At 43.6% G+C, this 26,494-nt stretch overlaps 2 protein-coding genes across 2 annotated transcripts in view; one reads left to right on the top strand and one right to left on the bottom strand.

Annotated features, from left to right (window-relative positions):
- cog5 (component of oligomeric golgi complex 5) overlaps positions 1-26,494 on the top strand; it is a 72,128-nt gene that overhangs the window by 19,605 nt on the left and 26,029 nt on the right. The window contains exon 7 of the mRNA XM_085436298.1: positions 23,012-23,142. Within this exon, the coding sequence (XP_085292424.1) occupies positions 23,012-23,142 (131 nt within the window). The remainder of the gene's footprint in view (positions 1-23,011; positions 23,143-26,494) is intronic.
- On the bottom strand, positions 10,801-19,124 carry LOC146689998 (G protein-coupled receptor 22-like). Its single transcript, XM_085436200.1, has 5 exons — positions 18,920-19,124; positions 16,913-17,641; positions 15,810-15,954; positions 15,338-15,484; positions 10,801-12,310 (listed from the first exon to the last, which is right to left on the bottom strand). The coding sequence occupies exons 3-5, from the start codon at positions 15,930-15,932 to the stop codon at positions 11,258-11,260; spliced, it is 1,323 nt and encodes a 440-aa protein (XP_085292326.1). The 5' UTR covers positions 15,933-15,954; positions 16,913-17,641; positions 18,920-19,124; the 3' UTR covers positions 10,801-11,257.

Raw genomic sequence — 26,494 nt, 5'->3', positions numbered from 1 at the left:
GCCTGTGGCGGGGACTAAGGACAATAACGGACTATAAAGCACCAACAACCGGTATGACGAACGAAGCTGTGACTCTGGCAGACGAGCTGAACACTTTCTATGCTCGCTTCGAGGCTGCAGCTAAGGACTCCAACAATGCTAGTGCTAGCGGCGCTAACGGCTGCAGACAGGAAGATACTGCCAGCACCGGAAACGTGCTCGTCATCTCCGAGCATGAAGTAAGGAGAGCCTTCAAGAGAGTGAACACCAGGAAAGCAGCAGGACCAGACGGCATCCCAGGTCGTATCCTAAGAGACTGCGCATACCAGCTAGCTCCTGTGTTCACTGAGATATTCAACATCTCTTTATCTCAGTCGGTCATCCCCACATGCTTCAAAGAGTCCATCATTGTTCCTGTCCCGAAGAAACCCCACCCTGCTTCTCTCAATGACTATCGCCCTGTAGCCCTCACCTCAGTAGTGATGAAGTGCTTTGAACGCCTGGTCAGAGACTTCATCATTTCTTCACTACCAGACACACTGGACCCACTACAGTTCGCTTACCGTCCAAATCGTTCCACAGACGATGCCATCTCTCATCTCCTCCACACATCACTCACTCACTTGGACACTAGAAGGGGGAATTATGTTAAAATGCTCTTCATAGACTACAGCTCTGCATTTAACACCATAATTCCCTCCACACTCACCACCAAGCTGGAGCATCTGGGACTCAGCTCATCTATGTGTCAGTGGATCTCCAACTTCCTAACTGGCAGACCACAGGCAGTAAGGATGGGCGGACATGTCTCAGCCTCCACCACTCTCAGCACTGGAGCCCCCCAGGGGTGTGTTCTGAGCCCCCTGCTGTACTCTTTGTACACATATGACTGTGTGGCCACTACCAGCTCCACCACCATCATCAAGTTTGCTGACGACACCGTCGTGGTGGGCCTGATCTCTGATAACAACGAGACGGCCTACCTGAAGGAGATTAGGAATCTGGAGAACTGGTGCCAGAGGAACAACCTCCTTCTAAACGTCAGTAAGACAAAGGAGCTGATAGTGGACTTCAGCACTAAGCAGGAGAGGAACTACCAGACCCCCGTCATCAACGAGTGCCCAGTGGAGAGAGTGGACAGCTTCAAATACCTCGGAGTTCACATCACGCAGGACCTGTCATGGTCCTGTCACATCAACACCGTGGTGAAAAAGGCCCGACAGCGTCTCTACCACCTCAGACGCTTGAGAGACTTCCAACTGCCCTCCAAGGTGCTCACGAACTTTTACTCGTGCACCATAGAGAGCATCCTGGCGGGAAACATCTTAACCTGGTTCGGGAACAGCACCATGCAGGACAGACGAGCTCTACAGAGGGTTGTGCGGTCAGCTGAGCGCACCATCCGCTCCGAGCTCCCTGACCTGCACTCAATCTACAGCAGGCGGTGCCGGACCAAGGCCAGGAAGATCGTGAAGGACCTCAGCCATCCCAACAACAGACTGTTCTCTCTGTTGAGGTCAGGAAAGCGATTCCGCTCCCTGAAGACCAACACAGAGAGACTGAGGAGGAGCTTCTTCCCGCAGGCGATACGGTCTCTCAATCACACCACCACACAGTACTGACCCACACATGCAGTTCTTACACACACACTGGACTTTCTGGACTTTGTTTTTGCACAACACTGGTCACTATATTCTTCATTTCCAGTTAATACTTGTACAGCTGCTGTTATTGTGTATATATTTATTTATATTTAGATTTCTTCATACATTCTTATATAGTTCTATATTGTGTAATGTGTATTTTGTTGTACACATTGTTGTTATATATTTTATCTTATTCTCCCAGTTAAATTTACCCTTCATTCTAATTTGTGTTGTACAGTTATTTCATTTTTAACCTTAATTTATATTTTATTCCTTCCTAGTTAAATTTACCCTTTTTAATTTTTCATATTTATTTCCTATCTTATTCATAGCCTTTTCCTTTTTTGTTTTCTTTAGGTCACGAGCAGTTGTCCAAGCATTTCACTACATATCGTACTGTGTATGACTGTGTACGTGACAAATAAAATTTGAATTTGAATTTTTAATGCGCTTATGCCGTCAATGTCATTTTAATGAGATTAACGCTGACAGCACTACTTTGCATACATCAGCAAAGCGTCCTCGCGATGCTGGAAGCAGGCTCAGTGCCAATATCCGTGCCCACACCTCTGTTCAGAGCCCTAAACACACTCAGTGCATGGAGGCTTTGGCTATTTTTCACAGAGCTCTATGAAATGGCTCTTTAGTTTGCAAATACACTGCACACTTTTTGCATGCGCCTCCAGTCAAACCTTCTTTCTGGCTCTTGGTTGAAAACTTTCTGTTGTGTTGTCTGTCTTTCTTCAGTTTTTTATAAAGCACCTTTCCCAGAAAAATTTAAAGTGCTTGACACCAAGATGAAAAGCAAAATAATAATTGAAAAAAGACATGCATGAACAATAAGACACACTTAATTACCCAGATGTCTGTGTTTATTCCCACCTAGTTGTTTTATAAAAAAACTTCCCTGATTTGGTGAAACATGGGAATGAAGGAAAGTCATTCCAGAGCCATCACTCCAAAGGTGCCATCTGTATGTTTCAAAGTGGATACTACACACTAACAGTAATCTTGGTGTTGTACTTTGGGATTTCACTCTCTTCACAGGCCACTCGTTTGCTTCTGATGCCAGGAGGGCTTCCCATCATAAAATACTTTGAGCGTCTGAGCTGGAAGCTGTTGCTCACAGTTTGGCCTTGTTCAGAGACATGGAGTCCCAACTAAGGCCCCTTGTTGTTCAGTTCAGTAGAGTAAACTGTGCTTTGAACTCTGTGATTTGTTAGTGGGTGAAGGATATCATAGATCTGATAAAGCTGTGAGCCATGAGGTTGACCCCAGGTTGTTTAATGCCCACCCCCAGCATGGGCATACCTGACTGATGACAGTGGTTTCACCGGAAACCTCTACTGATAATGACCCACACCCTTTTTCACACCTTAGCTCATGTGATGAGGAGTGTTATCAATAGTGGGTCAATGACCCTCTTAAGTCAATTTATTTATAAGCACATTTAAAACCTACACAGGTTGACCAAAGTGCTGTACAGAGTGAAAAATAAAGAAGCAAGACACAAAAGCTAAACACCTGGGTCACAATTAAAAGCTAGAGAGTAAAGATGTGTCTTCAGACGGGTTTTAAAAATGTCGAGTGTTGGAGAGATCTTTATTTGAAGAGGCAGACTGTTCCAAAGTTTAGGTGCAACAATCACAAATCTCGGTCTCCTCTGTGTTTCAGTCTGCTTCTAGTAACAATCAGAATCAACTTATCAGCTGACCTGAGAGTTTGGTTTGGAGTATGTTTGGTTAAAAGAACAGAGAGGTACAAAGGAGCTAATCTATTTTAGAGAGTTAAAAACGGGCAATGAAATCTTACAGTTGATTCTATAACGTTCTGGAAGCAGAGTGTAAACGAGCCAAGACTGGGGAAATATGATGGTGTTTACGTGTGCCTGGCAGGAGTTGGGCTGCAGCGTTCTTAACAATATGAAGAAGAGAGAGCAGAGCCTGGCTGATACCAAAATACAGACTATTGCAGTGGTCGAGCCTGGGTGAGAAGATGTTCTTAGCAAGGGCCCTCAGCTGAAAGAAGATGGCTCTTACAACAGAATTTATTTGTTTCTCAAATGAAAATCTGCCATCAAAGAACAGAGTTTTCCAAAGGGCCAAGGTCACCCTTAAGAGAGGAACGAGGGTCAGGAGGTCCAAATAGTTCAATCTCGGTTTTTTGATCATTCAAAATCAAAAAATTCATTGCCTACCGTGATTTTAATGTTGTCAAGGCGATACGTGGGACTGTCCACCATTTGGACTTAGAACTGAGGAAGCTTCTCAAATGAGACGTGAAACGTCTTCAAGAAGTCCAGTCGCTTTTCTTTCCAAGTTCCTCAGATTTTAAAGTTTTAATTCTCTCTGTGGTCACAAAAGTGGCCTTTAGACCCTGATGCCCTCTGTCAGCACTCCATCACAGCCTTGTGCTGATTCTCCCAGTTGTAATTGTAGCTGCGTAGGCCTGTGTGACCTTCTAGTGTCACAAGAGAAAAAGTGATAATGAAGCATTTCATGTAACTGCCATCAGTTATCTATGTGCTACACTACTCTTAGTTATCACAGGGCATTAAGCGATACAGAACAGGTTCACAAGGACAAGTATTTTCAGCTGCCTGTGACCACTTCTCATACCACACTCACATATGTAAACACACACTCACTCACAAATTCCATCGGCTGCAAAGAGCTGTTAAATTGGGTCAGAGTCCTCAGTGCTCTCCAACACGGCAACACATTTGTATCGGTGGTCTCAGTTTGTGCTGTCTGCTCTAACAGAAGGTTGCCTTCCAACAACTAAGTCAGCTTTACTAAATTCCTTTTGTTTTGGTTGTGCTTCACACTCCTGGGTCCGGGAATCACTTTGGTTGGACTAAAGAGGGTTGTCTTGTGATTTGCAAGGCACTTTTACAGCATGTAAGGCATGCGCACTGTACCTAAATAATTTATATAATTTACTTTATAGTGCTTTTCTACCCGATCTGACCACTATAAGCACTTTGATACAACTTGCCTCATTCACACAAGCGCTTTTTCATATGTTTTTTTCTATGCAAGTGCTTTCTATCTAAGAACACATTCATACTCTGACGGATGCATCGGAGGGCAACTGGAGTTAGTGTTTTGCCCAAGGCTATGTGGGGATCAAACCATCAGCCTTCTGATTAATAGATGACCTGCTATACCTCCTGAGCCACTGAGAAACAATGGTTTGGTCTCTAAAACGGTTGTTTTAGAGAATGAGTAGTTGAGTCAATAGATTTGAAGCCTTTGCATCATTTCCAGAAAAATCTAAAAATAGGAATTTGATGAAGGGTGAGGGAGGAAGTGAAGGAGAAATGATATTTCGCTTGTCACGCTTGCTCCAGGTGGAAAATCACCAGGCGTACTGCCACTTGTTGTGTAGTTTATTACAAATGGTAACAAACAATATCAAGGTATGAACAGAACAGATGTTCTTCTCATACTGTATTACCAGAAAATAACAAACACTGCTGCTTAGATGAGCATTTATTGACTAAATTGTCCTTGGCACTCCACAACATTTCACAGCACATACCAATATGTTACTCTCTTCGTGTATCTATGATGCCTATCTTGAGAATTTTCTTTTGCACTGAGATAAGAAAAACAAAAAACGATATGCAGTTCTTAAACTCAAGCTACTGGTGATTTCCCTTATGACATGTGATGTGTATACAAAATATACAAAACCCTTCTTTTTTTCTGTTTATTCCTTTGTTTTCAGGGGACATGAACTCATTGGCTTATCTGAAGTTGGCATATTAGTTTATATTTCAGGTAGCTCACTAAATACAAACTATATTGCCAAAAGTATTTGTTTCTCATGTTTAGCTGTTTTCCACTTTTTCTTTGGTCATTTTAGCCTTTTTGGCCAGGGTGAAGGGAGTACCTGCCATCAAACAAGAAGACAGCCGCATGTAGCTATGATGGTGTTTGCTAGTTCACCTTACATGCATTAATGTAATAACGTGGTTAGCCTACTCAACGTAAATTACACACGAACAACATTAAGCTACTCATGCAGAGAAGAACGGCTGCTGCTGCATCATCATCCGTCATCATTTCTGCTACACTGGCAGGGCTAGGGGCCAGGACTCTCCTCTTCGGGTTTTTGGGGGATGTTGCTAACTCCGGGTCCGATAACAGGCACCACACCTGCACTCGGTGTGAGGTCTCGCAGCAAGCTATCAAATACGGCGCATTTCTCGGCTTTTAACAAAACGCTATGCGTCGCCAGGCGTTTCATCAGATTCGAGGTGTTACCTCCTTTGCACAGTATCACCTTAAAGCACTTGTTGCTGCTGAGTTTGCATCTTTTGCTGTGAAGTACAGCCAGACTTTTGACCGCTTTGCCTTGGGCATTTTTAATCTGTAGCTCTGCTCTAAAAGAACTTACATACCTGGGCCTGCCGACTATCCTTGGAAAGGTAAAATGATTGGCTAAAATCCAAAGTGTATGACATCTCAGGGAAATAAAGCACCGAAATGTGCGCTGCTTTTCGGTCTGGTTACTACTGTTTATGTCAGAACCGGTGCGATACCGGTACCCATCCCTACTCGGGGCCTGGGCCGGACTTCTGAAAAACAATCCCTCACCCCAATTCCTTCACTCAACTTTACACTTGGCCCTGTAGAGTCAGACAAGTGCCATTCTCCTGACAACCACCAAACCAGGACTTGTCCATTGGATTGCCAGGTGGGAAAGTGAGATTCTGCACTGTAAAGAAGTGAAGGACTCTCTAGAGTCCAGTAGTGCCATGCTTTACACCACTACAATCAACACTTTGCATTGCACTTGGTGATGTAAGGCTTGGATGCAGCTGCTCGTCCATGGAAATCCATTCCATGAAGAACTCTACACACTGTTCTTGAGCTCATCTGAAGGCCACAGGAAGTTTGGAGGTCCGTAGAAACTGAGTCTGCAGAAAGTTGGCGACTTCTGTGTACTATGCGGCATCCGCTGACCGCATTCTGTGATTTTACATGGTCTACCTATGATCTACATTAAGTAGCTGTTGTTCCACTTTGCTATAATACAATACCACTAACAGTTGACTTTAGAATATTTGGTAGTGAGAAGATTTCACAACTAGACATGTTGCACAGGTAGTACCCTATCACACTACCATGCTGGAATTCACTGAGCTCCAGAGAGCAACCTTTTCTTTCACAAGTAATTGTGGAAAGCAATCTGCATGCCTAGGTGCTTGGGCTTATGTACCTGCGGTCATGGAAGTGATTGGAACACCAGAATTTTATGATTTGAATAGGTGAGTAACTTTGCCAAACAATTATTAATCAACAATCAAAAGACCCAGAGACAGTTTTAAATCATTTGAAAGGCTGACACTTAGCTTTGTCTGCCCTTCGTTGGAAAATGAGGAAAAAAAACAAAGCAGTTTTGTCGTTATCTATTGTCCACCTGTGCCTAATTTAGTGTCTCTCTCAGTTTTTAAAATGTAAAAGAACCCACCCACCACTTTAATCACACCCTAGATCTTGTTCTGACATATGGCATAGAGACTGAACATTTTACAGTGTTTCCAGAAAGCCCTCTCTTGTCTGATCATTTTCTAATGGTATATAAATTTACAGTAATGGGTTACATAGCAGTGGGGAATACATTTGATCAGAGTAGATGTCTTTCACAAAGTGCTGTAACTAAGTTTAAGGATATAATCTTAATCTTAATATTAATAATATAATTATCTTCCTCAATGCTCTGTACCAACATGTTGCAGAGTGGGAGTAGTAGTGGTAGTGTCGCCACACAGGTCCATTATCTTTTTTTTAAATATTTTTACTTCTTCCCTGCATACAACTTTAGCTCCTGTGAAAACTAAGGTCTCTAATCAGAAGTACCTGACTCCGTGGTATAATTCTCAAACACGTAGCCTAAAGCAGATAACTCGTAAGCTGGAGAGGAAATGGCGTGTCATAAATTTAGAGGATCATCATTTAGCCTGGAGAAATAGTTTGTTGCTTTATAAGAAAGCCCTCCGCAAAGCCAGAACATCTTACTATTCGTCACTGATTGAAGAAAATAAGAACAACCCCAGGTTTCTCTTCAGCTCTGTAGCCAGGCTGACAAACAGTCAGAGCTCTGTTGAGCCAACCATCCCTTTAACGTTAACTAGTAATGACTTCATGAACTTCTTCACAAATAAAATTTTAACCATTACAGAAAAAATTACCAATAATCATCCCACAGATGTAATATTATCTACAGCTACTTTCAGTACCATTGATATTCATTTAGACTCTTTTTCTCCAATTGATCTTTCTGAGTTAACTTCAATAATTACTTCCTCCAAACCATCAACGTGTCTTTTAGACCCCATTCCTACAAAACTGCTCAAAGAAGTCCATCCATCCATCTTCATCCACTTTATCCGGGGCCGGGTCGTGGGGGCAGCAGCCTAAGCAGAGAAGCCCAGACCTCCCTCTCCCCAGCCACCTCCTCCAGCTTATCCGGGGGGACACCAAGGCGTTCCCAGGCCAGCCGAGAGATATAATCTCTCCAGCGTGTCCTGGGTCTGTCCCGGGGCCTCCTCCCGGTGGGACATGCCCGGAACACCGCGCCCAGGAGGCATCCTTGTCAGATGCCCGAACCACCTCAGCTGGCTCCTTTCGATGTGGAGGAGCAGCGGCTCTACTCTGAGCCCCTCCCAGATGGCCGAACTTCTCACCCTATCTCTAAGGGAGAGGCCAGCCACCCTTCGGAGGAAGCTCATTTCTGCCGCTTGTATCCGCGATCTCGTTCTTTCGGTCACTACCCACAGCTCGTGGCAATAGGTGGGGGTAGGGATGTAGCTCAACCGGTAAATTGAGAGCTTCGCTTTTACACTCAGCTCCCTCTTCACCACGACGGACCGGTGCAGCGTCCGCATCACTGCAGCCGCCGCACCAATCCGTCTGTCAATCTCCGGCTCCCTTCTCCCATCACTCCGAGGTACTTGAACTCCTCCACTTGGGGCAGGAACTCATCCCCGACCCGAAGTGGGCACTCCTCCCTTTTCTGGCTGAGAACCATGGCCTCAGATTTGGAGGTGCTGATCCTCATTCCCGCTGCTTCACACTCGGCTGTGAACCGTTCCAGTGCGAGCTGGAGGCCCTCACCCGATGAAGCCAACAGAACCACATCATCCATGAAAAGCAGAGATGAGATTCTGAGGCCACCAAAGTGAAAGCCCTCCGCCACTTGGCTGCGCCTAGAAATCCTGTCCATAAAAATTATGAACAGAATCGGTGACAAAGGGCAGCCCTGGCGGAGCCCATCACCCACTGGGAACGAGGCCAATTTATTGCCGGCAATGCGAACCAAGATCTTGCAACAGTTGTATAGGGATTGAATGGCCCGTAGCAATGGGCCAGACACCCCATACTCCCGCAGCACCTCCCACAGGACACCCCGAGGGACACGGTCGAATGCCTTCTCCAAGTCCACAAAACACATGTAGACTGGTTGGGCAAACTCCCATACACCCTCAAGTATCCCTGAGAGGATAAAGAGCTGGTCCAGTGTTCCGCGACCAGGACGAAAACTGCATTGTTCCTCCTGTATCCGAGGTTCGACTAGCGGACGGACTCTCCTTTCCAGCACCCTGACATAGACTTTCCCAGGGAGGCTGAGTGTGATCCCCCTGTAGTTGGAACACACCCTCTGGTCCCCCTTCTTAAAGATGGGGACCACGTGGTCTGCCAGTCCGGGGGTACTGCCCCTGATTTCCGAGCAACATTGTAGAGGCGTGTCAACCAGGACAGCCCTACATGTCCAGAGCCTTCAGGACCTCTGGGCGGACCTCATCAACACCAGGGGCTCTGCCACCAAGGAGTTGTTTAACTGCCTCAGTGACCTCGCCTCCAGAAATTGACGGGTCATTCCCCTCATCCCCAGACTCTGCTTCCTCCTCGGAAGACGCATCGGTGGGATTATGCAGGTCCTCGAAGTATTCCTTCCACCGCCTGACAATTTTCTCAGTCGAAGTCAGCAGCGCTCCGCCAGCACTATACACAGTGCAGGTAGAGCACCGCTTTCCCCTCCTGAGACGCCTGACGGTTTGCCAGAATCTCTTCGAGACAGTCCAAAAGTCTTTTTCCATGGCCTCTCCAAACTCCTCCCACACCCGAGTTTTTGCTTCAGCCACTGCCCGCGCCGCGTTCTGCTTGGCATGTCGGTGCCTGTCGGCTGCCTCCGGAGTCCCACAGGCTAACCAAGCCCGATGGGACTCCTTCTTCAGCCTGGTGGCTCCCTTCATCTCTTGTGTCCACCTGGCGTCCTCAAAGAAGTCCTGCCATTAATTAATGCTTCAATCTTAAATATGATCAACCTATCTCTAATAATCGGCTATGTACCACAGGCCTTCAAGCTGGCTGTAGTTAAACCTTTACTCAAAAAGCATCTCTAGACCCAGCAGTCTTAGCTAATTATAGGCCAATCTCCAACCTTCCTTTCATATCAAACATCCTTGAAAGAGTAGTTGTCAAACAGCTAACAGATCATCTGCAGAGGTTTATTTGAAGAGTTTCAGTCAGGTTTCAGAGCTCATCACAGCACAGAAACAGCTTTAGTGAAGGTTACAAATGATCTTCTTATGGCCTCTGACAGTGGACTCATCTCTGTGCTTGTCCTGCTAGACCTCAGTGCAGCGTTCGATACTGTCGACCATAATATCCTATTAGAGCGATTAGAACATGCTGTAGGTATTACAGGTACTGTGCTGCAGTGGTTTGTATGATATCTATCTAATAGACTCCAGTTTGTGCATGTAAATGGAGAGTCCTCTTCACACACTGAGGTTAATTATGGAGTTCCACAGGGTTCAGTGCTAGGACCAATTCTGTTTACATTATACATGCTTCCCTTAGGCAGCATCATTAGAAGACATAGCATACATTTACACTGCTATGCAGATGACACCCAGCTCTATCTGTCCATGAAGCCAGATAACACACACCAATGAGTTAAACTGCAGGAATGTCTTAAAGACATAAAGACCTGGATGGCCGCTAACTTTCTGCTTCTTACTTCAGATCAAACTGAGGTTATTGTACTCGGCCCTGAAAAGCTTAGAAATATGGTATCTAAGCAGATTCTTACTCTGGATGGCATTACCTTGGCCTCCAGTAACACTGTGAGGAACCTTGGAGTCATTTTTGACCAGGACATGTCCTTCAACGCACCTATTAAACAAATATGTAAGACTGCTTTCTTCCATTTGTGCAACATCTCTAAAGTTAGAAATATCCTGTCTCAGAGTGACGCTGAAAAACTAGTTCATGCATTTATTACTTCCAGGCTGGACGACTGTAATTCATTATTATCAGGAAGTCCTAAAAACTCCCTGAAAAGCCTTCAGCTGATCCAAAATGCTGCAGCAAGAGTCAGACTAGAAAGAGAGAGCAGATTTCTCCTGTATTGGCTTCCCTTCATTGACTTCCTGTTAAATCCAGAATTGAATTCTTTGTTGATAATATGGAATATTTTTGGCAATATAGTGTAAGCATTCCATTGTTTAATCAGCACACCATTTTAGCTTTAGTTTTTCTCCCCTGTTCCATCTCCATCTCCCTTTTAGCAATATATTGTATATATTTGACATATTTACATTTGAGCTAGCCCCATTACTCTGCGTCCTGTGAACATAGACATTTTTGTCTGGCATCTGTGTCCTCAAAGGTGACCTTCTTGTTTCTCCTGGGGTCGATCCATGAGTTATGTATGACCACATTGTTTGGTGTAGGGTCAGCTTCAACAACAGACACCACCCTCTTCTTCATCTTGCTCTTCAAAACCTTTTGGAACTTCTGCCGGGTGAAGGCGTAGAGGAGTGGGTGAAAGATGGTGGTTCCATAGGCCATTACCAAGAAACCCAGGCGGAGGCGATCAGCCAGATCACTGGGTCCAGTACTGAGGATGATCGTGTTGAGTACAGTTATTGGAGTCCAACAAAATAAGAACGTGGAAATGATGAGAAGAGACATTCTGAAGACTCGTTTCTGCCTCTCCCTTCTCTCTCGATGACGTTTTACGGCTCGTCTTAGTGCAATAATCACAGACACTGATGCTCGCATGCCCAAAGGTGCATTTCCACCTGCCCTGACACCTGTACTGCTCTGTGAAACCTCAGTTGACTCTGCTTGTGTTGCAGTGCTAAGAGAGATGGTGTTTTTGCTCTTTTGCTTCTTTTTAGGCAAGTTGTTCTGAAACCGTGTTCCAATGCGAATGTTAAGAGCCTGAAGAATCTTGTAGTAAGTCACCAGCATTACAACAGCTGTGAAAAAGAATATAGGAATCTGTGCTAGCAAGTGATAGTACAGACCCACCTCTGTGTAGTACTCATTTGTATGAGGTACAGTCACCACTGTAGTCTGGTTCAAAAGATATGAACTGGATCTGATAAAGAAGCCCACTTCCATGAATGGAACGAGGAAACTGAAAAAGGATAAAGCCCAGATGGATCCCAGCAGAACCACAGCTCGGCCCATTGTAAGCACACGGTTCGCTGGACGTACTGAGATGTCATAACGGTCCACGGTGATGGCTAGGACATTAGCGGCGGTTGCTACACTCGTGAAGGAGACGCAGGCTTCATGGAAGCAGCACATCATGGCTGTGTCCACCTCCAGTGGAATCAGAATCACCATAGTTGTCAGTGGGATGCAGCACACGCATATCTGGAAGTAGAGACGGAGACAGATCATGTCCCAAATGCAACATGTTTGATTTTATTTCATGTATTGGTTAAAGGCAGGCTTATTGAATTTATTCTTTAATTTTTTCCTCCAAGTCCAGTTTTTATCCCTCGGCTGTAAAAGGCTGATGAGTTATTGTTGAGCGGGCAACCAACTTTCTGAATCCGATAGCTTGAGAAAGAAGCCACGTAGGATTGTGAAATTCATACCATAGGCACAACTGTTAAACATCTCAGATGAGCTCAAATTTCAGTGACCTCGACCTTAAGGTCAAGGTCAGAGGTTTGGTTTCCTGAAAATCTTGCAATAAGATAAGAAGGAAATCATATCTATCTACTGTGAGGCTGAGGGGTAACACTGGCAGCTACCAGTATTTTTAATATGCATTTCTGTTAACTGTTTAAGTTTTTTCCCACAGTGTTGTTTGGTATTAATTGCCTGTATTAACCTTGGTATACCTCTGCTGCTGTTGATAAACAGGAGTGGGCAGGAAGAAAAGAAACATACAGTTAAATATGACAATCAGAACTGTGCACAGCCAAACTGGGGACGAGTTTTTGATAAAGACCCTGCAATATTCGTATCGATATTGAACCGTTTGATACAGTGCTTTCGGTTCGGTACGCATATGTATCGAACAATACAAAATTTGTAATTTATTTTATCAACTTTCCTTCTGACGATGCTGTCTGTGTTGAGCGCTCAGTGAATCTGCGTTCGACTACTCCGCCTAGGCTGCACTGTCGAGCGCAGATCCACTGAGCGCTCAACACAGACAGCATCGTCAGAAGGAAGAGCGCAGTGCAAGCTAGCGAGACAGAAGTTAAGCTCTCCTTGCAACATGGCAAATTGAACCTCCCCCACCCTCATTCAGATCTGGCGTTTGGAATTATTTTGGTTTTCATGTGACGCGTCATGGACTAAAGTAAAACGGTATGTTGGATGTGCCACGCAATGCTCAATTACATGGGTGGGAACTAGTGTGTTAGCGCAGTTAGCTCGTTAACGTGTTGACCGTCTAGCCCCACGCACGGGGCGATCAGGGGTAGCTCGTTAACGGAGATTTGCCGTGTTGTGGCGTTAAGGTCATTTCAACGAGATTAACCTGAAAGCACTAGTGGGAACACAACGAATATGACTGCACATTTACGCCGACATCATCCTAGTGCAAAGACAAAAACAACAAGCATGCATGCCCCAAACTTTAGCCGAGTCATTTAGACAGCTGTTAGCACATGATTCTCCTTATGGGGACCTGATATGTTTAATATGCTGCTGAGAATATAGCCCAGAAGAAGCGGATAGTATAGCTTTTATTTTGGAAAGAGCCATTTCTCTGTAATAAACTCTCTTTTCCAAAGATGAGGGATTCCTCAATCAGATACAGGGCTCGCAATATCGCTAGCCCGACGTCCTGGGGCTAGCGATTTTTCCAGTCGGGCTACCAAAATCTCTCTGCCCTGCCCGTCGGGCTATTGTAGGAAGGAAAAATATATGTCAATGCTTTTGCATTCTTTCAGAAATGTAGCTGGGTAATTATGTCATTGGCATCGGTGAGCCACTGTCAATATGTGACATATTGAAGTCGCGTTTGAATTTGCGCTTGTTTTTTTGCTTTCACTTTGCAATCGTGCGAACTGTGTATAGAGAGCGACAGCACTGATCTGTGAGTGATGATAATTTGTGCACCAATTCCTCTGACATCGTCTTATTAATCGTTAGCTTACTATGCAAACATGACAAGTGAAATCTCCCGCAGCTTAAACATGTGAGAGGTTGATCGCGCAGAGAATCGCTGAGCTTATGTGAGTCCGTGTGTAAAAGCAGCAGGATATATATTTCAGTTCTGCTGAGCCAAATAAGACAGGTCAGGGCGAAGAAGTGACAGCCAAAGAAAAGCTTACCACAAAACGGAGAAGTTATGACAAATCAGACTATAAGGCAAAAAGAAAGTGCAGCTTTATGGTTTCATGGACAAAAGAATTTCTGTGGCTGCAATATGACGAGCTAAATAACCAGGGCTGCACATAAGTGGTCCGCAGGTGCGCATTCGCTGTCAAAATAAAAAAAACGCACAAGGGTTAGGGTTAAATTTAAAAACTGTACTTTTGAGTTAAAATATATATTTATAATTTTAATAAATGACAAATTAAAAAGGCATGAACATTTTTTTGTATCGAAAAAATATCGAACCGTGACACCAAAGTATCGAACCGAACCGAACCGTGAATTTTGTGTATCGTTGCACCCCTACTGTTTACATATGGTTTCATCTACCTGCTCAACAAAAGGTTCAGTGTCAACTTTAATTGGACAAAATGTACTGCTGCTTTCAGTCTCTGAACCTATTCACATGCTTGTAATGGAGATGCAGATATGTGCTACAAGTTTGTGTTTTTGCATGACATTTAAAAATATGGGTTTAGCGAGGTTAGTACATAGGATTTTTAAAAATACAGTATTATTAATGGGCTGACTATGATTCATCACATCCACTCCACCTGCAGGGTCTTCCCCTGTAGAGCAGTTAAACAACACTACACTCTTAGAAAACAAACGTTAGTGACATAATCGTTCTCAATGATGTGAGAACCTCAGAATCGTTCAGTGGTAACCCATAGTGCTATGAAATGCCTCTTAGCAGCTGACTCTGATAGTGTTGTTAGTGGAAACGATGACTGCAGTGGAGGAAATGGCGTTGGCCTTCTTCAGAGGTCATTGGGCGCTGGAGCAGGTAACGGCAGTGTGTGCATAAATAAGAATGAGGCTAAAATGCACATTTTTGTGTTCCTCACTGTCATGTTCGCACTCAGCTTTTCATTATCTGCTGTGCTGATATTACTTTGGTATGAGGCTGTTTATGCCTTTCTGACACATGATGGTTTGAATTGGAGCTCGTTGTTGGATTACTTGAGTTACTGATAAACCAGTTGCCTGACACAGTGAGCACATAGTGTGATCAATGCAAGCAGAGCTGTGAAGCTGTTTTTGGCGCACATCCCTACTCACCAACACATCAACCACATGCAGGTTCATGGTGATGATGTTGGACACGGAGCTGATGAGGTTCTGCTTCATACAGTAGAGGATCAGCACAGTGAGGTTGGAGCTCAGACCCAGAATGATCTCCAACAGCAAGAAGCCTGTCAGAGAAGCCTGTCGACAGAAAGACATTGGAGGATATGAGGGCGCTTCATTGAACATTTTGTAGAAGTTAAATTACGTATTTTTTATTTGACTGTAAGCAAATATCCTACAGCTGTGTAATATTACTAATAATAGTAATAATAATAAAATGAAATTGCTGATAAAAGAAACCGATGTGAGAAGACATCAGATGTTTAAAAACAATAATATAATTTTATTACTTAAAAGCACCTATATTAGAAACATTTTATTAAAGAAGTTAAAGGAGGTCACAGAGTCTCTGATCTCCTTTTGAAGTTCAATCTAAGATGCGTCTATAAGGGTGCAGCAATACCTGGAAGCTGATGGGATATATTTCCTCAGAAGAGTTCATGTCAAGATCAGATGGGTCAGCGGTGTCAAGCACAGTCGTGTTGCTCATGGTGGCTGCAGACATCAACACTGAGGACGTGTGCATTATCTTGATAGGAGGAAGAGGCCTGAAGAGTAGTTTGCACAAACACAGACTGTTCAGAAGTGTGAAAGCTTAGTTATATGAAAGATTTGTTCAAGTGTCATCAAACCGGCAAACCCTGCAAAGGACACTGCGCTTGGTTTTAGTGAAGAATGGATCGTCTACAAGCACAAAGCTTTCCCCTTGCGTGACATTGCTACTCTTTGATCATTTAATTGTGCTTGTTGAAAATCTAATTTAAGTAATGTATACTTCACAGTGGAAACCAAGTTAAAGAAATCAGTGTTAAGCGGTCAGAATTACAGACACTATTATATCTTCAGAACTGCTTGCATGTCTTTTTCATGATGATTATTCGTTGTCTTGAAAACGTCAGAAATGGATGGGGTAAGTGTGTGATAAGATTTCAGACTGAAAGGATCATTCACCAGCAAAATGCAGGAATTCATTTAGTAGAAATTTGAAAAGGGTTCGGTAAAAACCAAAGACGGTCTTTGGATAGCTGCAGTCAAACGGGAAAGAAAACCCTGAACATCAAATACATGTGCCAATGGTTAAGGTTAGGTTAGTTTGTATTAGAACATTTCTAAGACTCCAGAAGGCTTAAAATGATTTTACCAAAGTGGAACTGGACACATGTTTGTGTGCTTTAACCAAGAAAAGCATGTCGTTATTGGCCAGGTGTGTGAAGAGAACAGCCAGTGACCTTTTACTCGAGTGTTTTTAACATTTTTTTTGCAGTTACTGTAGTTATTTTCCATGTTTACAGCCACGCCAAGTGAAAGTAAGCTTTCCATTAGTGTAGCTGTTTAATATATAAAATATCTATAAAAACATTTATGTATATATTTGTTTTGCCTTGAACACACATTTTCATTGGTTCCACGTACACCCAGGTTCTTTAGCTTTAGGACTTGTAGTGTTCTCGTTGGGAACAAGTCAACTGTAATCGTCTAAGACTGACACGAGAGGTTTAAACTCACCACTTCCTCCTAGCGGTGTCCTCTCCAGCTTAGCAGTATTAGAAGCATGTTGGACCACTCCACTGTCTCCGGACTTGGTAAAGTTCATTTGTTTGATCCATCTCTTTTGCAGCTTTTGATGTTCAGGGATACTGGTTCCAGTTATCCAGTGGTAAAGGTCTGTGCAGTGCACACCCACCCCTCTTCGGGGTGCATGTGATTTGCACCAGTGAACTAACATCAATGGCGTCTTTCATGTAAAGCTCTGTCCTGTCATTGTCTGTTGTGCTTAAACTGTTGCCTCCAGTGTCATCTCTGCCTGAAAATGATGCCAGCACCAAAACAATCCTCCTCTCTGCTCTGCTTCCAGCTTTTCAGGACATATTCAGCTTTTGATCTTTGGAGATTATGAAAGTCCCGTTAGGGGCTAACGCACCTGTGAGACTTTGTCAGGTTCTCGTGTTCTGCACAACACTGAAAGGAGAAGGTTGAAAATGGGGGGAAGGAAGGTTGTTTGATTGTTGCTCTGAACTTTAGAGGCCTGTGGTCCAAGGGCAGGGAGTGTTGCACCAAGGTCAGCACCGAGATAGTCACACATGCACAGAGAGTCCTTATATACCAGTCGGACTAACGGAGTCCATCCACTGATTTATCATTCATAGACTGGAAGAACTGATTGAAGCAGAGAATTTTGCCATGTCCCTCTGTCATCAGGATTTGTGCTCCTCCTCAGTCAAATTCCATATGACCCTAGGGCAGGAAAAGGTGAAATATTTTTTATTAGGAAATGTTTTCCTCCTGGTCTGGATGTCACATCACATCTCTATCATTTAACTCAACTGGTTGATCATCCTCTAACACATGGCCTGGTCCCTCTGCCGTCTTCTTCATGTGCACAGTCTGCGTTTAATCAGTTTTTGATGCCTTGCCTTTTGTCTTTGATGGTTCTCATCATGTGGTGTTCACAAAATGAGTGCTGAATACTGCGAGCTGGTTCTCTGCAGTACAACCAAGGCGACTGTTGTTGAGGTTTGGCACTGTATACATAAAACTGAATTTAATTCATGTGTATGAAACGACACTGATGGGTCAAAAACAGAGCACACATCGGTTTGTCACCACATGACTATATCTGAACTTAAACTGTCTGGTCTTAATCGGATCAGATAATTCCTGATAGAGATCCAAATTTCCCTACAGTTGAGTGGTCTAAGGAGCTTCTTCAGTTCCTTAGAACTGAAGAAGCTCCTTAGACTACGATGACCTGGATGACTGAGAACCTTCACAGACCTACAGTTGAGTAATTGAACTTTGAATGAATTAAATTGTACTCACAAAAAATCTAATCTAAAACCAGAAATGATGGCATCATGCCACACCTGGTCCAATATTCCTCATGTAAATGTAGGATTCATACATTTCTGAAAACATTACTGGAGCCAACAGTGCATGCGCCATTTTGATTATTCTAAAAGATTAAAAATACCTAAATGTATAAATCTGGTGTCTTCACTGATTAAAAACAGGGTAAATAAGTGTTAGCTGCAGCACATCTGTGTGCTGTGAGCTCAGACTTTTCGTCAACACGTTTGTCCCCAAGCAGAGTTCAACACCTTCATTTGCTGTAGTGTAATCTTAAAAATGCCCCTTTGAGAACACAAAATTACTCTTTTATTTAAGCTCATATTATCTGTGACATGATAAGGTTTGTCCTACTGACCTCAGCCTAAAGACGCATGTAAATGAGTTTGGTGTTGTATCAGCATTTTGTTGTGTCCATCTCCTCAGGGGGCAGCAAAGTCGCTGCATTTATCTTATAAGAAGTGTTTGTTGCTGCTTGCCAGCCGCTCATTTGGTCTAATTATTCTCCGCTCGGAATAATCACTGCTGGAAAATCGTGACTCACAGCTCAGCAACATGTCAGCACGCTGTGTGTGTTTATCTACAAATGAATTCCTTTTACGGTGCAGCACATTCACATGCTGTCAGAGCAGCACTATATGATGATGATGATGTGCATTAGTTTACCTGCTGAGATCATCTCTCAGTGATCCTTCATCCTCAGGTGAGGTAGTGCAGTGGCCTCAGGTGATGTGAGGTTCAGCTCAGTAGTCCGTCGTGCAGCGATCACACTGTTGAATCCTTTCTGGGTGGAAATCTGTCTGCATGCAACTCCAGAGAGAGAGCGAGGGACTCGTAAGACCACAGCCCTGCCTCCCCCTCTCTGCGCTCTGCTTCGCTTCTTCTGTCAGCCTGTCTCCGTTTCCACCTCTAGTAGCCCATCCCACTCATCCACTGCTCCCGCCCCCTCCATCACCCCCCACCATCAAACCATCTTTTCCTGCTCTTTTTTTTCTTTTTGCTCTTTTGCGCTTAACTAATTGGGTTTACAAAGCAGACGTTCTCCTAATGTTTTTCCCGCTCTCATGCTTTGTTTCTTCCTGTACTGTATATGTGTTTTGAGCTGCTTGTAATAAGTTTCCAGCATGCAGGAGTCATTGTTTGTTTCCCTTTTCTTCTGCACCATCTCCCCATAAGTTTGTTTGCCCTCATTAAAGCAGTGGCCATGACGATACCAACGACAGCATCTTTCCTGTCAGGACTTTGGCCACTCCTCCGGTGTTTGTGTTTGCAAAGCACCTGCCCGATGCTGCATGCTTAATTGTCCCGATCTGGCTACCATTCAAGTAGCTGCGGTGTTGCCCTTATTGCTCACCGTGCGTATCTGCGGCGTAGCTCGCGAGTGCACTAATTAGAGCTACTTGTCATTGGCATGGCAACAACAGCACCACCAGACAAAGCCAACCCCGACACGTTGGATCAGAATTCAGATCAGGACCGTGTCTGTTTTGTGTAGGGTGAACATGATTTTTCACTACATCTGGCTGCTGCTCTTCATCTGTTTATTCAAGAAATGTAACAGGGATGATGGTCTCTGCAGTCCACCTGTTCTCAGCCACATCAGGTGTTTAGCAGGAGAGAGATGGCCGACCCCGGGGTTATGAAGAGGAACTGAATACAGGCTTTTTCTCTGATGACAATTTACATGAAATCTGAGAGAAAACAATGGAAGGAGACCGAACACAAACATTTCTGCTCAGTTTAAACTCTTATGCTGCTCTAAGCACGGCAGAGCTCATAAATGTAGTGACACGTCGTCTCCACTATTTCAAACAGACGTGCACATTGAAAGCAAAAGTGTGTTTTCAGGAATACACAACCAACTTTGTGTGACAAATGCCATATTAACAGACACTGACGTTAGGCTTCAGAGGGAGAGTCTCATTTTTATTGCCAAGAGTCCAAGCTTCACACATTTGGTTTACAAATAATGCCGGTGCACAAATACTTCACACACAAATCCAACAGTCATCCCTGAACAACTTCAGAGCTCGCTCCATCTTTGAAACTGCAGAGGAAGCAGGTAAGCACTAAATAACATCCAAACATCCTAGTTTTGTGTGAAAACAAGAATATTTTGATGAGTATAGAGGTATATCTTTGAACTGTCTCCCCATCTCGCTCATCCTCATGAACACCCCCAGTTGCTTTTTTATTATTATTATTATTATTGTTAAGAACAGCTTTTTATCTTGTGTGTTTATATGAGAACACCCACCAGCCAAATATACGGTTCTTTAAGTGCAAACCTATTCAGATTAATTTCACGGGTAATGAATTTCTTTGGTTTTATTATGTATTTATTTGAAATGCTTAGGATGTATGAGGGAGAGCTAATACCCAAAGATTAGAGATCATTGACATTGTGCCTTTAAGCAAATGGACAAACAGAAGGACTAGTTGTGATAGCCTTGAGCTCAGCAGCTGCACAGTCTCTGTGCTTCTTTACGTGCTGTGTTTACAAAGATGTTTCAGGCATTCTTCTTCTTGAAAGCTAAAAATAAAACTTCCTGCAGAGCTGTCTGCTTTGTGTTACAACACATCTCCCCTTTTATCAACAAAGTATTTGTCAGAGAATCTTTCTAAGTTCAGCTTGAAGAAAGTCATTTTGTCTCCTGTTTTTGTTTGGTATGTTTGACGTTTCACAGTAACAAATGGATCCATTTCTCAGTTTTATTTCTATTTCAATGCTTCCCTTTGTCTTTTAGTGCAGATGTGAGCTGACCTGATAAAGGTTTATTTTATTCGATCTTGTTTGTTTGCTTATCAGGAGGACCATGAGTATGGGCTCATAAAAACTTTGCTAATTAGCTGAAACATCTGCATAGAAACGGATTATTTCAGCTTGAAATTTAAAGGTTCTCTAGCATATCAAGACTCTCTCTCCACACCGTTACATATGTAATGGTGTGGAGAGAGAGTCTCTCACTAAGAGAACCGAGGTTACACTGTAACCGTACGTTCTCAGTCAGAAGGTCATCGTGGTCTAAGGAGCTTGGAAAGAAAAGGGTCTGGACTTCTTTAAGGTTCCTGAAGACGTTTCATCATCACCTTCTCAGATGGGAGGTGAAGCATCTCATGAAATTAAAGCCCCTTTGAAACTGAGAAGTTTGAGGTGTGTTTCCAAGCTGCTGTGATTACCGAGCGTCCAGTATATGACACTTGGTCATAACAGCGTGATGTTTGACATTCACCCAGTGCCATTTCTGGTGTGTATGAGAAACACTGTAAAGCGAGAGGCATATTTCAGTGGTCTCTCCTGACACACTTGCACATCTAACCAAATAGTCTCTGTGGCTGACGCGTGGGTCCAGAGCAAAATCAAACTATATTTAATGTCATTTAAGGATTTGGCAGCTTTGACAGGGAGGTATTAATGAATTTTTTGGGAATGATAACGAGTCAGAGGAGCTCTGTGTGGCCAAACAGAAGCCAGGTACTGCTGCAATGTGGTCTGGGAAACGCTACGTTTCCATGAAGCGCGTAATACTGCTCTCATTGTTCTGCCTCTGGGTGACCGTGTTCTTATGTTCCCTTTGAACTGCAGCAGCTCCAGCTCTGCAGCCCTGTTGTCTCCTCTGTGGTTCCTCTAGGTCTTATTCCATTCAGTATCACTGGTCTACTCCATGCATCACTTGGTCCTGTGTGTAAACAATGCAAATAGTTGTGTGCTTTAAAAAAATCCCACAGATCCCAGGCCATTTGTGCGTTACTGAAGATCCACATGACTCTTGTTTTCTGCAAAGGTCATCTAAGCAAGTGTAACACTGTCCCATTAGAGTGGCTACTGTAGTGGTTGACACATCCACCTAACAAGCCAAAGATCCCAGGTTCTTTTCTGGGTGGAGATGGGAATCATAATGGGATTGCATCAGGGACGGCATCTGGTGTAAAACCACTCAAATATGCGGAAGTAACCGCAGTGAAGGCTCATTGGGTGTAGTTGGGCCTGCCATGCGTGGTGTGATAGAGTAGCTCTTACTGTTATCTCTTTGTTCTCTATTTCATACGCTGAATGAATTCACCACGTGTGTACAAAAGTCAAATTTTTCCTTTTGGGTCTAGCACATCATGGCCTGCATTATCTGTGCATATTTAGACACGAGTCAGAAAAGACCCAGTTTCATTGTTAAACACAAACCTAGAAGGAGGCAAAGAGACATGGAGCTCATCTGTTTCATCACGGAAACCATCGCACTGGGTCTGAGGCTTCAAACAGATCGGTTTGACTCGAAGGTGGCTCCTGTCCAACTCCCTCGTCCTCTGTGCCTCATCCTGCCACCTGCCTGTAAACACTGTCTCTCTCTCTCTCTCTCTCTCTAGACAAATAGCATCTCTGAAATGGGTTGTTATCAGTCCCGGTCACTCTTTCCGCCTCTCTTCTCATATTCAACAGCTGATGTCCTTTTATTTTTCTGTCCTCTCGATCTATCAAAACATAGCCGTGTACTGGAAACATCCATCTGTCACAGGGGGGAGGAGCCTATCCCAGCAAGTCCAACATTGCATTCAAAAAAATAAATAGAGACCGTTTCTAAATGGAAAGATTGTTTGTATGCTTGTGTGCTCCGTATGGGACTGTGCGGGATCAACAGTCAGATACTTTGTGTCTGTTTTAAATTGCAGATTCTGACTCATGTTGATGGTAAAGTTCAGGCTTTGCTCTTTAATAACTTTTGACAGATCCACGTTCAATATTCTCCTGTGTGCTTTCTCCAGACTATCTGTCGCAGGGTGTGGATCTGAGTGGCATCGAGGTGATCGAGAACGACTTGCTGTTGATCAGCAGAGCCAGGCTCGAGGTGGAGAACCAGGCCAAGCGGTTGCTGGAGCAAGGAATGGAAATCCAGGTAGAAAATTTCCGTTCTTTTGTTTTCTACCTGTACTGCGCTGTCTGAGACCTGGTGTGCTGCCTGAGATTTAAGTCTCCTAAGGGAGAATGTCAGTGACTTATCAGGCTGAGAGACCAGTCGGTCTTCACCTGGCAACCACTAATTGGTTGTGGCTATTCTGAAACCAGTTGGCAAATGGTTTCTGGAGGTCGCTGGCAGTCACAGTGAGAGCTGTACCGTGTTTCCATGTGACGGCTTTTAGATGCTGCTGTTGTGAGTAGCGTGCATGTTAGAGTGTGACATACTTCTCACCAAGCAGCAGTGAAAATGTTAAACACAAAATAGCATCGTACGTTTGTGATCCTTTAAAAACAGCAGTTATGGGAGAGGTTATACATTTTTTTTGCAATATTTGATAATGAAACATCTACGAAAGAAGAGTTCATTTATGGTGATGAAGAAATAACAACATTAGAGCTATTTCATGTTTAGGTGTGTGAACCCAAAGAGATGCTGAGGAGTGTCTGCAGCTGCTGACGGAGTGGAGATTAGTAGGAGACTGTGACTGTAAGGTTCCTGTGAACGTCTATGTCTGCATCGAGACAATAAGCCGTTCCTCCAGAAATAGAAAAACACACACACACACACACACACACACACACACACACACACACACCTCTGTCCCCCTGGTGTATTCCACCCACAGGAGAAGTATTTTTATCCTGACCACTGCTGTGTGTGTGTGTGTGTGTACACATATGAAAAACGCACACATCACACATACTGTATGTACTGTATGGACACACAGTGACAGCTTCTTACACAGTTGCTTGTTGTGAATGTTATGTAAGCTTGGACGTGCTGGCTGGGCTGTGTGGGAGATTCACCTCAGTCCTCTGATTTTTGCTAGCAGATACCCTGTAGCCCATCTGGTGAGTGGGAGCTCCACTGACCCACGTAAAAAAACACAACAACAAAAAAACCCACACTGCTCTTCTTTATCTAAAAAAAACAAACAGTGGCTAAAGTCTATAATGTTAATATTATGGGTAACTCTGTTTTCATGAACATCACTGAAGAGCGCTGTTAGGGTTCGTCTGATGTCCTGTCAGACTCTAACGTTAAGGTTTCTAAATGTAAACGTAGCACCGTTGGTGCTTTCACTGTTTCATAGGAACACAGATTAGCTTAGAAATCATCGGCTTAGCTTGCTCTCTCTTCATCACCGCTGACTGCTGCAGTATCCGCATCACTGCCGACACTGCACCGACTGTCTGCCAGTGTCCGACTTCACTCTACCTTTCCTAGCGCATAGGACCCAGAGATACTCCACTGCTCCTGTGGGGCAGCTGCCCATTCCTGAATTGGAACTCAGCCCTTTCTGACTCTAAGGTGCTAACTCTCATTTTTGCAACTTCACACCATTGGCTGCAAACCAGAGAAAACTGCCTGATAAAACCACAAAGATAAAATCGTCACCGACGGGGAAACCCTGCAGCTGCTGACTGCTTCTAGAAATGCTGTCTGTGATTGTTAACCCAGCTCTCAGGATGGTTCTTGGTTTGACATACAGCATAGAAACTAAACATGTCACAGTATTCCTTGAAAACCCTCTTTTCCCTGATCATTAATAATATTTAATTTAAATGTATAATAATGGATAACACAGCAGTTGGGAGTACATTTCATTACAGTAGATGTCCCTAACTGTGACTAAATAAAGACACATAATTCCTTCTCTGTTATCTTCTTCGGTACCATGTGCCGACGCACTACTTTCAAAGAGGTCGGTTACCTTCTGAATACTTTTACTGCATATGACTCTGAATACTGTGACTCCTCTGAGAAAGAAACCTTGGCTCCCTGGTATAACTCTCAGATGCCCGCCCATCCCTGAGTCTGGCTCTTCTGGAGGTTTCTTCCTATTAAAAGGAAGTTTTTCCTTCCCACTGTCACCAAGTGCTTGCTGATAGGGGGCTGTCTGTTTCTTGGGGTTTTCTCTGTATTATTGTGGGGTCATTAAATTACAGTATAACACGCCTTGAGGTGACTGTTGTAATTTAGCACTATATAAATAAAACTGAAGTGAAATGAATTGAATTGATTGCTACAGGGACCAATTGGCCAATAATAATGGTTTTTAGAGACCTGGTCCTTCTGAAACACCCCCAACAGGAATCCCTGAGGGACGTAGCTGAGTGCTTTCTAGAAGTCAATCAATCAATCAATCAATCAATCAAAATTTATTTATATAGCACATTTTTAAGACTGAAGTACACCAAAGTGCTTTCCAGTAAAATCGCAGTACAAATAAAATCACAATAAAATATAAATTACAAATATATAAAATATAAGATAATTACAAGTCCACAACACTCATCTAGATTGGCTGAGCAAACGCCTTGAATAGCTTCAAGAGGATAACGAGCTTGAAACTGTCCCATGGCCAGAAAGAAAACCCCATTGTTGTTCTGGCTCTGTGGCTCTTCTAACAGCCCGACTCCCCCCCCCCCCCCCCCCCCCCAACAATGGTCCCTAGTGGGTAACGACCAACACCCCAGTCAACATGACTGAAGTCACAATTTGTCCTTTCAGGAGTAAGTTGATATATAATGTCAGTCTGTGTTAAGTACACTGATTGCTATCAGGACAGGTTAGCTTAGCTTACCATAAAGACTGGAAATACAGGAGAGCAGCTAGCCAGGTTTGTTCAGACTTACCAACTCCTCAACATCTCTGACGAACATGTTTGAAGAAATTAAAAAATGACTAGGATGTTTCTTAATGAACAGCAGCCAGTACTTCTGTAGTATTTCTGGTTGTTTTCTGGCAACGTTGTTGTGACGACAAGACTGTGGCAAGTTTACCCCCTGGCACATTTCATGAGAGAGACGTGGCACTCATATAATCCTGAAGAGATTGTGCTGCCCTACAGAGGCGATCGACATCCATGAATGCACACAGTAGAGGCCGAGGACAGTTTCCGCTTTATGTAGCAGTCATATTAACTTGCTACGTTGTATCTAAGTGCTTCTGATGTTTTCTTTGATTACTGTGTCCATAATGGGAATTAGCATGGCACGTGCTTGGAGATTAGACGGGATACCGATTCATTCAACACTCGAGCACTGAGTCACAGACTCACAACGCGTGTCTGTGTGTGAGTGTGCTTGTTTGCAGGGCGGGGATTTATCAAGTGTTACAGTAGATATGCCTAACAAAGACGCTAACAAAGCTAAGAAGTGTAATGCAGGTCAAGTTAGCCAAACATTTTTAGCGACCTTATTAATGCTATCAGAAAGGCTTTTATAGAAGATAACTGACACTGACAAAAACAATAATGTTACTTTTCTCTCCATCAAATGTTTTT

Source organism: Copadichromis virginalis, linkage group LG17 (genome assembly GCF_057382275.1).
Source record: "Copadichromis virginalis isolate Kocher_CV1m ecotype Utaka linkage group LG17, C_Virginalis_male_GT1.1, whole genome shotgun sequence".
Lineage (NCBI taxonomy): Eukaryota > Metazoa > Chordata > Actinopteri > Cichliformes > Cichlidae > Copadichromis > Copadichromis virginalis.
Note: the sequence above shows the minus strand (reverse complement) of the source record. Positions and strands in the feature narration are given on the sequence as shown.